General features: G+C 42.2%; 2 protein-coding genes across 2 annotated transcripts; both read left to right on the top strand.

Annotated features, from left to right (window-relative positions):
• Positions 1-296: 296 nt before the first annotated feature.
• LOC127302132 (cinnamoyl-CoA reductase 1) lies at positions 297-4,258 on the top strand. Its single transcript, XM_051332495.2, has 6 exons — positions 297-762; positions 1,004-1,177; positions 1,877-2,058; positions 2,281-2,443; positions 3,602-3,791; positions 3,890-4,258. The coding sequence occupies exons 1-6, from the start codon at positions 363-365 to the stop codon at positions 4,077-4,079; spliced, it is 1,299 nt and encodes a 432-aa protein (XP_051188455.1). The 5' UTR covers positions 297-362; the 3' UTR covers positions 4,080-4,258.
• An 83-nt stretch (positions 4,259-4,341) lies between these two features.
• LOC127302133 (cinnamoyl-CoA reductase 1) lies at positions 4,342-8,949 on the top strand. Its single transcript, XM_051332496.2, has 7 exons — positions 4,342-4,461; positions 6,465-6,813; positions 6,891-7,060; positions 7,490-7,675; positions 7,826-7,991; positions 8,219-8,408; positions 8,514-8,949. Exons 2-7 carry the CDS (start codon positions 6,699-6,701, stop codon positions 8,704-8,706), a joined length of 1,020 nt encoding a protein of 339 aa, XP_051188456.1. The 5' UTR covers positions 4,342-4,461; positions 6,465-6,698; the 3' UTR covers positions 8,707-8,949.
• Positions 8,950-12,205: the final 3,256 nt, after the last annotated feature.

Below are 12,205 nucleotides of genomic sequence, written 5' to 3'. Positions count from 1 at the left end.
AGACTTTATTTGGGGCCAAATTTTTTTCAGCCCCCTCTCTGCTTTTGGTCACGCTCCGCCACTGATGGAAAGCTTATTTGGCGCTCAAAGGAACAAGCTTCCTTATTCTTTGTTTTCACTAGCACGCCGGTAGTCCGTTTTCGGTGGCGCCTTCGGCCTGCTTGGCAAGACTGGGCCGTACCTAGTGATTTCCACGGTCTATGGACCGAGAACAACGGCCTGCCGTCTAAACTGTTGGGTCTAAAACTGATCAGCCCAACCAGGCGAGCAGTAGCGGTAGTCTGTTCATGCCGAAGCGCCGGTCACCACGATGCGGCGGCGGCGTCGCCTGCAATGGGGGCACCGTTGAGTAGTGAATTCGTATGGAGATTACGTTCGTAACCCTGAGGACTTCGCAGACCAGGCGGAGGATGGGATCGGTGGCGGCGACGTGCGTCTCCGCTCCGCCGCTCCACGTGCCTCTGTTCCTTTCTGCGCTGATCCAGAAGAGTAAAAAACTAATGTCTCCGTGTTTTGGTGCGGATTTGTTTATCGGAATGCGCCTTGGATGCTATCTACTACCCCAACTTTCTACAGTTGGCCACATCTCTCTGATCTCACTTCGCGGATCACAAAGCCGTGGGCGGGGGTGGGCGAGGAGGGGAGATATGGCACCGCCGCGGCGCGTGTGCGTGACCGGCGGCGGCGGGTTCATCGCCTCGTGGCTCGTCAAGCTGCTACTCTCGCGCGGTTACGCCGTCCACGCCACCCTCCGCGATCCATGTACGGATTCTGACCAGCCTTGGCTGTTCCTCACGCGGTCCCCCTTTCAATCGATGTCAATGACAATATGTGCTTAGCTTAGCTTTGTGATCTTAGCTGTAACTGATCCGAGAGCTCCACTTGGAGAAAAACAACAGTTCGTATCCGGGACAAAGGCCATCCACGAGCTGTGCGAGAAAGAGAAGTGCCTAGTTGGACATTGATATACAGTGTTCTAATTAGTGGCTGAATGCTCTTTCAGGTGATCCCAAGAACGTCCACCTCAAGCAGCTGGACAGGGCATCGGACAATCTTCACCTGTTCAAGGCTGACGTGCTAGACTGCGAGACGCTAACACGTGCGTTCGAGGGATGCGAGGGGGTCTTCCACCTCGCCACTCCGGTGCCCGAAGATAAGATTATTGATCCTGAGGCAGGTGTCTTTTCCAAGCTGACGCTTCAGTTCCTTAAAATCGCTACATGTGCTGCTGCAGCTACATAATTTGGTACCGTGCTGAGCTTGTGTTGATAGTAAATGTCAGCTGCATCATTGGTACAGTATTAAGGTTGTACTGATATTTGATAGTGAAGCAGCTTCATGGTTTCGGGCACAATAATAATCTTGTATTGAACTATTGATAGTGAAGCAAGATTATGAATTCTCCTCTCTGTTGGAACACGTTGCCCTGAAGTTAATTATCAAATACACTTTTCAGTACACCATATTTTGGTTCATGTGTTTATGTACTGACCATTCATGTGTTTATATATGCTACTCCCTCCAATCCAAAATACTTTTCGTGGTTTTAGTTTAAATTTGATCTAAAACCATGACAAGTATTTTTTACCAGGGGGAGTATTATAATACTAGAATCACATAGAACTTCAGTTGTCAGTTCTGTGTGCTCACATGATAACAACTGCACAACCTAGTATAGCATTGGGTAGTAACAAGTGCAAAGCAAAATAGGTAGTAGATTGTTATGTGCTTTGGCCTGCGTGAGCTTACGTTTAGATTATCTGAATATTTGAAATTCTTGCTGTGCGGATGCATTTCTTGGTTTTACATTGTAAATCTTAAACATAAAAGTGCACGAGCCTTACTAACCACATTTCAGATGCATACATGCAGTCAGAAGTAATGGCTCCGGCAGTTAAGGGCACTTCAAATGTGCTAAAGGTTTGCTTGGCTATGAAGGTTCAGAAAGTCATCGTATTGTCCTCCACTGCTGCTGTTGATTTTAACCCGAATTGGCCTCAAGGTAGACTCAAAGATGAGAGTTGCTGGTCGGACAAAGAGTTCTGCAAGGAGAATGAGGTTAGAATGCTATTTACTAAGCAATTTCTTAGAGCACTATGCATACATCACACTGCACAAGCGGGCATGACTATCCTTTTGTACTTATCTGATCCTTTCTCCGCTTCCTTGCAGTGATATTCTTACGAGAATATTTATATGAATCCTTAACACAAAGACTTTGTAGAGATAATTTACATGATGGTAGACTAAATAGCAGCATTGACTGTTTTGTGCTTGTAGGACTGGTATTCTGTTGCCAAGATTGTGGCTGAACAGGCATCCCGTGAATATGCAGAGAAAAATGGATTGACCGTGGTTACACTTTGCCCTCCTTTAGTTTTTGGACCATTATTACAACCTATGGTGAATACCAGTAGCAAATTCTTAATCTATGTTATAAAAGGTAATACTAATTCATGTCCATTTGTTCTCTTCTATTATCAGAACTTTCGCTGTAATCTATATTGTGGACTTGGTAAGTTAGTTTTGCTCCCTAACAGCTACCACCTATGTTCCAAAATATATGGCACATACATTTAATCAAAAGTGAAAACTAATTAAAATTTTCCAAATATATTGAGGAAAATACCAACATTTACAATATTGAACAAATATACTATGAAAATATGTTTTATAGTTGATCTATTGCTATTGATTTGGTTTGGAAGATGTTTTTATTTTTATCAATCAATTTGGTCAAATTTAAAATATGTTGACTTTTGACTAAACTTATACGCCATATATTTTGGAACGGAGGGAGTAGTCACTATCTTTTGGTCAGCAGTTTTAAATCTGTGGGACCAGAGAGTGAGATGAGAGATTGTTCACCGTTATTTCAAGGTTGCAGTGTACCAACGCATTGCGGGAGTCCCAAAATTTCTTCTAAACGATGTGTAGAATTCCCAAATCTTCCATAGCTAGTCAAGTTTCTTTCAATTCAAACCTATCTATTGTTTGGGGGAATGCCTTCATGTTGTCCAACCCTAAGACTTTTAGAGGGATCACACTGACAGTTCACATTGTGAGATATTGATGGGAATGGGATTATACTGATATTTCCTGTTGTTAGATATCGATGGGACCATGTTGATATTTTCTATAGATAGACATGAGATCTGCATGAACTTCAGTTTGTCAAAAAATCCGAACAATTGGTACCAGTCATTATCAAGAATATATGTTATTTGCAGATGATAACTAGTTACCTTTCGCGGCACATGTTTGTCCATTATATTCTTTTCAAAGATAGCTGCGATGCCTTTCTATAATGCTCTACAGCTGTGAGACGAGGACATCCACCCGTAAGCCGATCCTTTACAACCTCTTGCATGTGAAATCACACTTGATTATTCATCTACTATTGATATTATGCACGCGTAATTATGGGGAGAAATTGACAAAACTGCGCAAACCAAATTCCACGCTTGAATTGTAAGCTTATGGAAAATGAGTAATACTGAAAAAATAATGATAGTTCTTCTATTTTCTTCTTGTTGTCATGAGCTACAGAAATGTTTGCCGATTGTACTAGCACTCCATTAATTTTAACATCGTGTTACAGGAGGTCCTGACGTGATGAACAACAAGCTGTGGCACATGGTAGACGTGCGTGATGTGGCCGATGCCTTACTGCTTGTGTACGAGAAGGCGCAATCATCCGGGAGATATATATGCGCACCTAATAACATCTTCACGAAGGATTTGGTGGACCTGCTGAAGAAGATGTACCCAAAGTACAGCTATGTGAACAAGTAGGTTTTTTCACGCCCACCCTGTCACACACCTGGTAGTGCACTTTATCCTTCAGTATGTCTGTTCCTGATTTGAAGAAACTCTTCTGCTTGTGTAGCATCATCGATGTGGAACACAAAGCGCCGATAACATCGCAGAAGCTGAGGGATCTGGGCTGGGAGCCGCGGAAGCTCAAAGAGACGCTCTGGGACAGCGTGCAATGCTACGAGAAGGCCGGCCTTATGCAGGATTCAGCTGGGCGTCCCTTCCGACTTCCCCATCTCTTCCGTTTGGCTGGCGATCAGTGAACGAGCCCTGGTGACGGTGCTTTGTTTTCATGGTGTCTGTAAACTGTAATGTCACCGTGCGAAGTGTCGCAACAACAAGTAACCAGTTCGGACTTCTGAACTCCGATTTTTTTTTTTGTTGTTGAGTGGATCTTCTGAACTCTGATTTTTTTTTGTTGAGGAAATCTTCTGAACTCTGATGGGTGTTGTCTGTTGGCTCTCATGGGCCCGTCGAACGTGGTGGCATGGCAGCCCGTTTACGAGTACAAGGGGGCCCATCATTTCATAGGAAAAAGGCGTCCAAAGAGGGGCGCTGCTATGTGCCGATCTGGTCGGTGCGGATGGGGCTGCCGCACACCCCGCGCGCCCCCTGGGTACTAACTGGGCCGCAGCCCAACATCAGGTAGGCCGTTTTTTCTTTTTCGTTTCTTTTTATTTTCTGTTATTTGTTTTCTTTTTTAAAAGAATTTTTTAAATTCTGAGCATTTGTCAAAATTAAAAATTCAAATTAAAAAGAAATCACTTTTTACAAATCTGAACATTTTTTAGATTTGAACATTTTTAAATTTGAACAAAAATGTATTTTTCTCTATGAACAATTTCTAAATTTGAACATTTCTAAATTTGAACAAATTTTATATTTGAACAATTTTTGAATCTGAACGATTTTCATATTAGAACAATTTTCGAATTTGAACAAATTTCATATTTGAACGGTTTTCAGATTTGAACGGTTTTCAAATTTGAATATTTTTTTTATAAAATAAAACGCGAAAACCGTTCAAATTTGAATAATTTTTTAAACATAAATTTGAACATTAAAAAAAATTATTTTTAAACATAAAATAAAACGCGATAAAAAAGAAACAGTGAAAAATAAAACAGAAAAGAAAAAAGAAAACAGAAAACAGAAAAGAAAAAGGAAAAAAAGAAAGAAACAGGAAAAAAACGCCTAACCGGGCCGGCCCACACCGCGCGGGGGTGTGCGGCGCGGTGCAGGTGCCGACCTGGTCGGCATATAGGAATTCCGTCCAAAGAGGGGAAATACGGCAAAACCTATACACCGTCGGTGGCTACCGGCCACCGCACACCCCCTGGTCGGGTATGGGCCAGGCCCATTTACGTCTGTTTATTTTGTACCAGTTCGTTTTTCATTTTTTTTCTGGTTTCTTATTATGTTTTCTTTTCTTTTTTCTGTTTTCAGTTTTGTTTATATTTTTTCAGATTCAAAAATTTTAATTTTTAAAAATTGTTCAAATTGAGAAAATGTTCAAATCTGAAAACTATTCAAATTTGAAAACCGTTCAAATCTAAAAACCGTTCAAATTTGAAAACCGTTCAAATCTAAAAACCGTTCAAATTTGGAAACTGTTTGAACGTGAAAAATGTTCAAGTTTTTAAAAAATTTCATATTCGAAAAAAAATGTTAAAATTCAAAAATTGTTCAGATTTCAAAAAAAATCTAAAAAAATATTTCAAATTCGAAAAATGTTCAAATTTTGAAAATATTTAAATTTCAGAAAAAACTAAATTTGAAAATTCCAGATTTTAAAAATCGGTTTTATAAAGAATCAGCTTTTAAAAAACGTAAAAAGATAAATCGAACAGAAAAAACGAAATAGCAAAAAAATAACTGGGAAGGTTGGGCCGGCCCAACAACCCGCCTGGGGGGTGTGCGGCGCCTGGTCCGCGCCGACCAGGTCGGCATACAGCACCCCCTCGGGAAATACCAGGATGCACCCGGGTGCACATGCACCTGGTTTCACCAATTTTGAAAAAAAATGGTATTTGAGAATCTCAAGAAAAAAAATCATGTACATATTATGTTGATATTTACGTGTGCAAGTTTTCATTGAAAAATTTGATTGTATCTGGCCTACACAAAAAATAACAAAATATCCAAATGACACTAAATGATTGGATGTGCACTGTTCACGAAAATAGGAAATTCTATTTTCACATTTATGTGTAAGTCACACATGGCCGATTTTTTTATGCCAAAATCTGCACAAACAAGTGTCAACATAGGATATAAAAAAAATTATTTCAAAATTTTCCGAAACTTTAAAATAATACTTTTTGGAATTTTCAATACCGGATGCATGTGCACCCAGGTGCACCAAGAGAGAGAGCCCCTATGCACCGCATTCTGCCATTCTCGAAAAAGAATAGCTCTGCACTGTGCAATCTCCTGCAGAGCAACGTCCATTGAACCAGAGACGTTTACCTTCACTTCCGAGACACATATGAGCCGAACAGCCTTTCTTTGCGCTTGCAAGACGGCTCGTTTAGTGTGAGATCTACACGATGCAGTATAGCTCACTGCCGAGTTATCATGTCACGAATCTACTCGGAAACTGATGAAATGGCCTATTCTAATCAGATCAATAATAATCAATTTTGCAGGCCAGTACTTGTACTTTCTCGATCGATTAGCTTAGCTTACCTCCCTTGGCGACAAGATCTCGCATCTCGATTGAGATTCTGCACGTGGCTTGATGCAGCGGAGTCGTCGTCGTTCGCTCACTGATCGTCTTAATCTGCACTCGGAGGAGTGACTGAGCCTCATTGCCAGGTGCGAGCTTTGCCTCACTGATCACTAGGTCCCTCATTCCCCCCTCCCAAACAGAGCAACCGGAGATGGAGTCGCCGCCGCGCGTGTGCGTCACCGGAGGTGGCAGCTACATCGCCTCCTGGCTTGTCAAGCTGCTCCTCTCCCGCGGCTACGGCGTCAACACCACCGTCCGCAACCCCTGTATGTGACCACTACTAACTCTTGCCCTGAAGGCCCAATTCCAGGTTAATAATTTCTGCATCCTGTTCATCTTCCAGGTGACCCCAAGAACGCGTGCCTGGCACAACTGGAGGGAGCCCCGGAGAACCTGCGGCTCTTCAAGGCAGACATGCTCGACTACGACACGGTGGTGGCCGCGTTCGCTGGCTGTGTGGGCGTCTTCCATGTTGCCACTCCTGTGCCCGAACAAAAGATGGTTGATCCCCAGGCAAGTGCATGTACATTCCTTTGAAGCTGATTACTCTGGGAATATTTTCCGAGCTATATATTCCCAGAGTGCATATTAATGTGCTTTTGTACCTTTCCGTTCTCAAAAGGGAAAATATTTCAGAGCTAGTCCTAAGTCCTAACTTCTCGGAACACTCCTAGTTACTCAAGCAGATCTGAAATACTCTGGGAATATTTTCCCTTTTGAGAACGACAAGGTACAAAAGAACATGAATATATTCTTGAGCTCGTGGTTGAATTATGAGAGCTACATTTTCATGGTTGAATATGTAGTTGTGCAATACTTACATAGAAAACTTGGTAAGACTGTAAAAACTTACTCATATATTATTTTTGTTTGATGCGCTTTCGTATTCAGTAAAGAAGTCAAACCTTCTGCTGTCGCTGATAAACTTGCACTGGTGTGCAGAAAGAGATGATGGATCCGACTGTCAAGGGCACCGTGAATGTGCTCAAGGCCTGCTCAGCTACCAACGTTAAGAAACTCGTTCTGGTTTCGTCCGCAGCCTCTCTTTGCTTTAACCCAGATTGGCCTGAAGATAAAATCAAAGATGAGAGCTGCTGGTCAGACAAAGAGTTCTGCACAGAAAATGAGGTCAGTAATCAGCAAATCTGGTCAATACATAATTGCATACACCAGGTTTCCAAATATATGACGGTAAAATAAACAGTAACATCTTGAGCTTTACTGAATTGTTATCAGGGATAATTTCTGAAACAGAGTATGCTTGTTTGTGTTGGACAGAACTGGTATTCTCTGGCCAAGACCGAAGCTGAAGAGATATCACTGGAATACGGACAGAAGAACGGGTTGCACGTCGCCACATTCTGTCCCGGTCTGGTCTTCGGCCCTCTGTTGCAGCATGTGGCGCTCAATACCAGCAGCAAGGTTCTCCTCTACATCATAAGAGGTTTCACTCTTCACTCCTGAATGTATGCTATTTTAAACAGCATTTACTTATTTCTTATCATTTATCAGCAGGGTATACAATCATTTTGGACATTACACATCACATTTAGTTCTACTGAAGCAAAAACCTGCTGCGTGCTTTTGTAACTTGTAACCCAGAGCTGCCCACCAAACTTCAGAAAATGAGTGTCTGGTTTAATGCATTTTCATCTGTTCGAATGAATGCAGGCGGACCTGACACAATGAACAACAACTTCTGGCCCATAGTCGACGTTCGTGATGTCGCAGACGCATTATTCCTGATATACAACAAAGCAGGGCCATCCGAGAGATACATATGCTCATTAGACCAAATGGACTTAAAAGATCTGCTGCGAACCTTGAAGAGCATGTACCCTAACTACAGTTATGCAGATAAGTAAGTGTCATCGTATCCGCGCAACGCCGTAGCTCTCTTTGGACTTGGATTGGGTTGGGCTTATCATAAACAGATAAATTTTACCACATTCTATTGGGTTGGCAGGATGGTTGATGTGGGTTGTAAGGCTGCAATGACTTCGGATAAACTGAAGAATCTAGGGTGGAGACCAATGAAGCTAGAGGAAATGCTCGCAGATAGCGTGGAGTCCTATGAAAAGGCTGGCCTCCTTCAGGTTTCGGATGGTGAGCCTTGCCGGCTTCCATTCTTCTATCGTATGCCGCCGGTCCAGGAATGAATAGGACACCACCGTGCCATTAATTCCGATTTTGCTCGAACATCATCGAGTGTGTTTGGCAAGAATAAGGACGGGGGCAGCTCTCATGCCTCGGCTCATCTGCTGGCCATTCAGAATGGATGCAGATGCATCTTGTACGTGTCTGATTTTTTTTAATGATTCTTCCGATGAGAAATTGTATTTCACACGCTGTTTTGATCAAATTGATTCTGTTATGCTGTAAGGAAGAATGATGTATGTTGAGTTTGGTTTAAATTTAAAGACATAATCCCATAACACCACCTTGATTGTGGGTGAAGTATAAGCAAAAAAAAAAACTCTCGGTGACAAAAAAGTACCAGTTGTACCAGTATTAGTGGTTTTCAGAAATACTAGTCATAATACCGCCCGGTTATTTTTCAAAGGAATCAATAAATTTGTCCAAACTTTATCAGAATCTTAAAATTTGAGAAAATTATATAAATGCCGGTAAATTTCATCCGCTATAAAGTTTTCTCGGTAGTAACCAGTATAACCGATTTTTCGAGAGATTTAGGAAGTCTTGGTAGAAAAAAAACCCTAACTATAAGGGCCTATTTGGTTCCAGAATTTGTGGATTTTATTCGTAAGTATTCACAATATTCTTAGAGAATCAAAACATTTTTCAAACAGGGTGAATACTCCCTCCTTTCCCGGGTCGAATCAAGAAAAATATGGCGATGGGGTCGGCTACTATAAAACTATGCACATCAAACGAATATAATAAAGTATTACCATGTTATCTCCCCTACCATAATATAGCGCTAAAAAGCAAAATAGGCGGTAAAATTGTGCAGTGATAGTATTACATTAATAAAGGCAGGATGTACCATTTAGATGGCATGCGAAATCCAGTTCTTTATTCTTAAAAATTGTAATGAGAAATAAAGTGGCAACTCCCAAAAAATATTCCAAATCCAAAGCCTCGTTTGGAGCAACCTGGTGTATGGAGACAATATCAAAATATGTTATACTCACAAAATTACATGTAAATAATTATTTGTGTAAAAAATATTTCCAATAAAAACATGTGATTGGACTCACTCACATTTTATAGTTTCCCTTCTTGATTTTTCACTTTCTTAAAGGGATCAATCACGGCATCCTTAGTAATAGCGTAAAACATATATTTCTTCACAAAGCAAATGAGAAAATCACTCATGAATTTCTCACCGATTTTACTCCGCAACACATTCTTGGCAACATTCATTGTCGAGAAGCATCTATGTACTGACGTCAACAAAATAAGCACGCTTCAGCAATTGATAGACCAAAGGAAAAGATACATGCTTAACTGTGTCCATGATTTAGCAAGATCACCAATGTCACTCAAGTCACTAAATCTTTCATCTACCGCACATTGTAAATGTATATGCTAAGCTGGTGACGAAGAGCAACCAATTGCATTGAATCAAAATCATTCGGATAAAATTCAGCTAACTTCACTAAGCTCTTCAAGTTAAAAGTAGCAAACGATTCTTTTGGGTCGAAAGAGGCCATGTAAATAAGCAATGCTGGATTTACCTCATTGAAACGGTCACCAAACACTTGAAGTTGCCCATCAATAATAGAGTTAAGATAATCTGTCTGGCAATGTTGGATGTTTGCGATGCTGATTTTTTGACGTGGTCTATGTCGATTGACATATTCATCTAACATGTCGAGGATAGGAATATCATGTTCTTCACAAATACATTTAACACAAAATAAATTTAACCTTTTCAAGGAGTGATTCCCACACATCATATCTTAATCGTTGCAGTTCATTCATTGTTGACTTGACATTCGACATGGCATTGAGATGTCCAAGTCCTTCTGTTGCAAGCAACGTGACAAAGTATCTGCACTTCCTAATATATGTAACATCGTGTGCAAATAAAATACAAAATCAAAGGTTCCAAAATATGATAAGAGTACACATGCTTGACTTTTCTTCCCATCTTTTTTGCCTTGTTTCCCAACATATTTAAGAACATCAATAAGAGTTGAGAACAAATTAACTAGCCGAGGGTTCTAAAATGAGATCCCTAAGGAGTGCCCCTGGCTCTCTCAGGCCCCGTTCGGCAGACGTGGTTTATTGAGTATTTTGGGGTACTAAACCATCTCCAGTCGCGTCCCCCAAACCGTTCCCCAAACGGAACAGGATTAAGCGTTTGGGGGACGTGTTTTGTTCGTGCCGCGTTTGGGGGACGTCGCTTCCCAGTCGCGTCTCCAAAACAAAATTTCGGAAATTTAAAACTTAAGCGAGATTTGATTAAATTCATCCAAACTTAGCATATATTACATAGATTCGAACGAGAATCGACTAAATTTAAACTAAACCTAATCTAGAAGTACTTGCGGCGGTCGGAGGCGTCGTAGTACTGGTGAAAGTTGTACATATCGTCGGTGATGACCTCCTGTTTGACGCGCTCGCCGGGCTCGTCGACGGGCTCATCCTTCACCAGGCCGCTTGTTCCCACCTCGCCGTCGTCGGTGAGGTCCACGAGCGGCTTGCCGGTGTCGCAGACGGACATGGCGATCGCCGTGTCGAGGTCGCCCCTCCAAGCGTCCTTGTCGTTCAGTGACGCCAAGCACGCCGCTCGCAGTCCTGGGCAGTCCTCGGGGTCGTCGCTGCTGGCGATGAGCCGCTGCTACCGCTCGTACTCCGCCAGCAGCGCTGCCTTCGCTGATTCCTCGTCGTCCTGCTCCTCCTTCACCTACGGCTTCGGGATGAGGAGGGTGCCGCCGCGCCTCTCTTGCTGCCGCCGCGCCTCAGATTGATGGGCGTCGCCGGCTCCTCCTTCACCACGCGCTTGGGGACGGTGTAGGGCTCGAAGCGGTACGACGAGGATGGTGTCGATCGGGCCGGCGCTGAGGAGGAAGAGTTGGAGGAGGACGAGTACATCCTCCTCGGCTACCATTGCGTAACACGACCACGACGAAGAGGAGGACGATTGAACACGTCGAGTGTTCTTTCTTCGCAGCAAAAATGGTCACAGAGATTTCTGTATGTTCTTCCTGCAAAGGACCAACAAGACTATCATTCCAGCTGGATTTTCCAGTTTGGGTGACTGAGAGTGCATGAGAGTGTTATTTCTTGGCAGTGAACATACGAAATCTGTGAGACCAACACTAATTAGATTTCCTCATTTTGTAATGTTTTAGCTATGTATTTAATTTGTGAAAACCATGTTCCAAACTATGTATTAGTTTGTGTGAAACCATATTTCCAATTATATATTAGTTTGTCTAATGTTCATCCTCTCTATTGAAATGAAAATGCAAAAAAGAAAGTATTATAATGTAAAAACAAGTTTGGGGGACATGCTGGGAGCGACGTCCCTCAAACGCGGACGAAGAAAACGCGTCCCTCAAACGCTCAATCCAGCGTGGTTTAAGAGACACTTTGAAAAACGCGGCTGCAGATGCTCTAACTACTCACTTCCATAAACTCCCTCCTCCATCGCACTTTCCTCCGAGAGACCCACTCGGTCTGTTG

The sequence above is a fragment of the Lolium perenne genome, chromosome 5, assembly GCF_019359855.2.
Source record: "Lolium perenne isolate Kyuss_39 chromosome 5, Kyuss_2.0, whole genome shotgun sequence".
Taxonomy (NCBI): Eukaryota; Viridiplantae; Streptophyta; class Magnoliopsida; order Poales; family Poaceae; genus Lolium; species Lolium perenne.
Note: the sequence above shows the minus strand (reverse complement) of the source record. Positions and strands in the feature narration are given on the sequence as shown.

Bases quoted from the DNA above. Each gene is read 5' to 3' on its own strand.
- LOC127302132 (XM_051332495.2), top strand. From the start codon at position 363: ATGGAGATTACGTTCGTAACCCTGAGGACTTCGCAGACCAGGCGGAGG. The intron at 1,178-1,876 runs GTGTCTTTTCCA...ACATGCAGTCAG, and splicing joins GATTATTGATCCTGAGGCAG to AAGTAATGGCTCCGGCAGTT. The intron at 2,444-3,601 runs GTAATACTAATT...ATCGTGTTACAG, and splicing joins CTTAATCTATGTTATAAAAG to GAGGTCCTGACGTGATGAAC.
- LOC127302133 (XM_051332496.2), top strand. From the start codon at position 6,699: ATGGAGTCGCCGCCGCGCGTGTGCGTCACCGGAGGTGGCAGCTACATC. The intron at 7,676-7,825 runs GTCAGTAATCAG...TGTGTTGGACAG, and splicing joins AGTTCTGCACAGAAAATGAG to AACTGGTATTCTCTGGCCAA. The intron at 8,409-8,513 runs GTAAGTGTCATC...TTGGGTTGGCAG, and splicing joins AACTACAGTTATGCAGATAA to GATGGTTGATGTGGGTTGTA.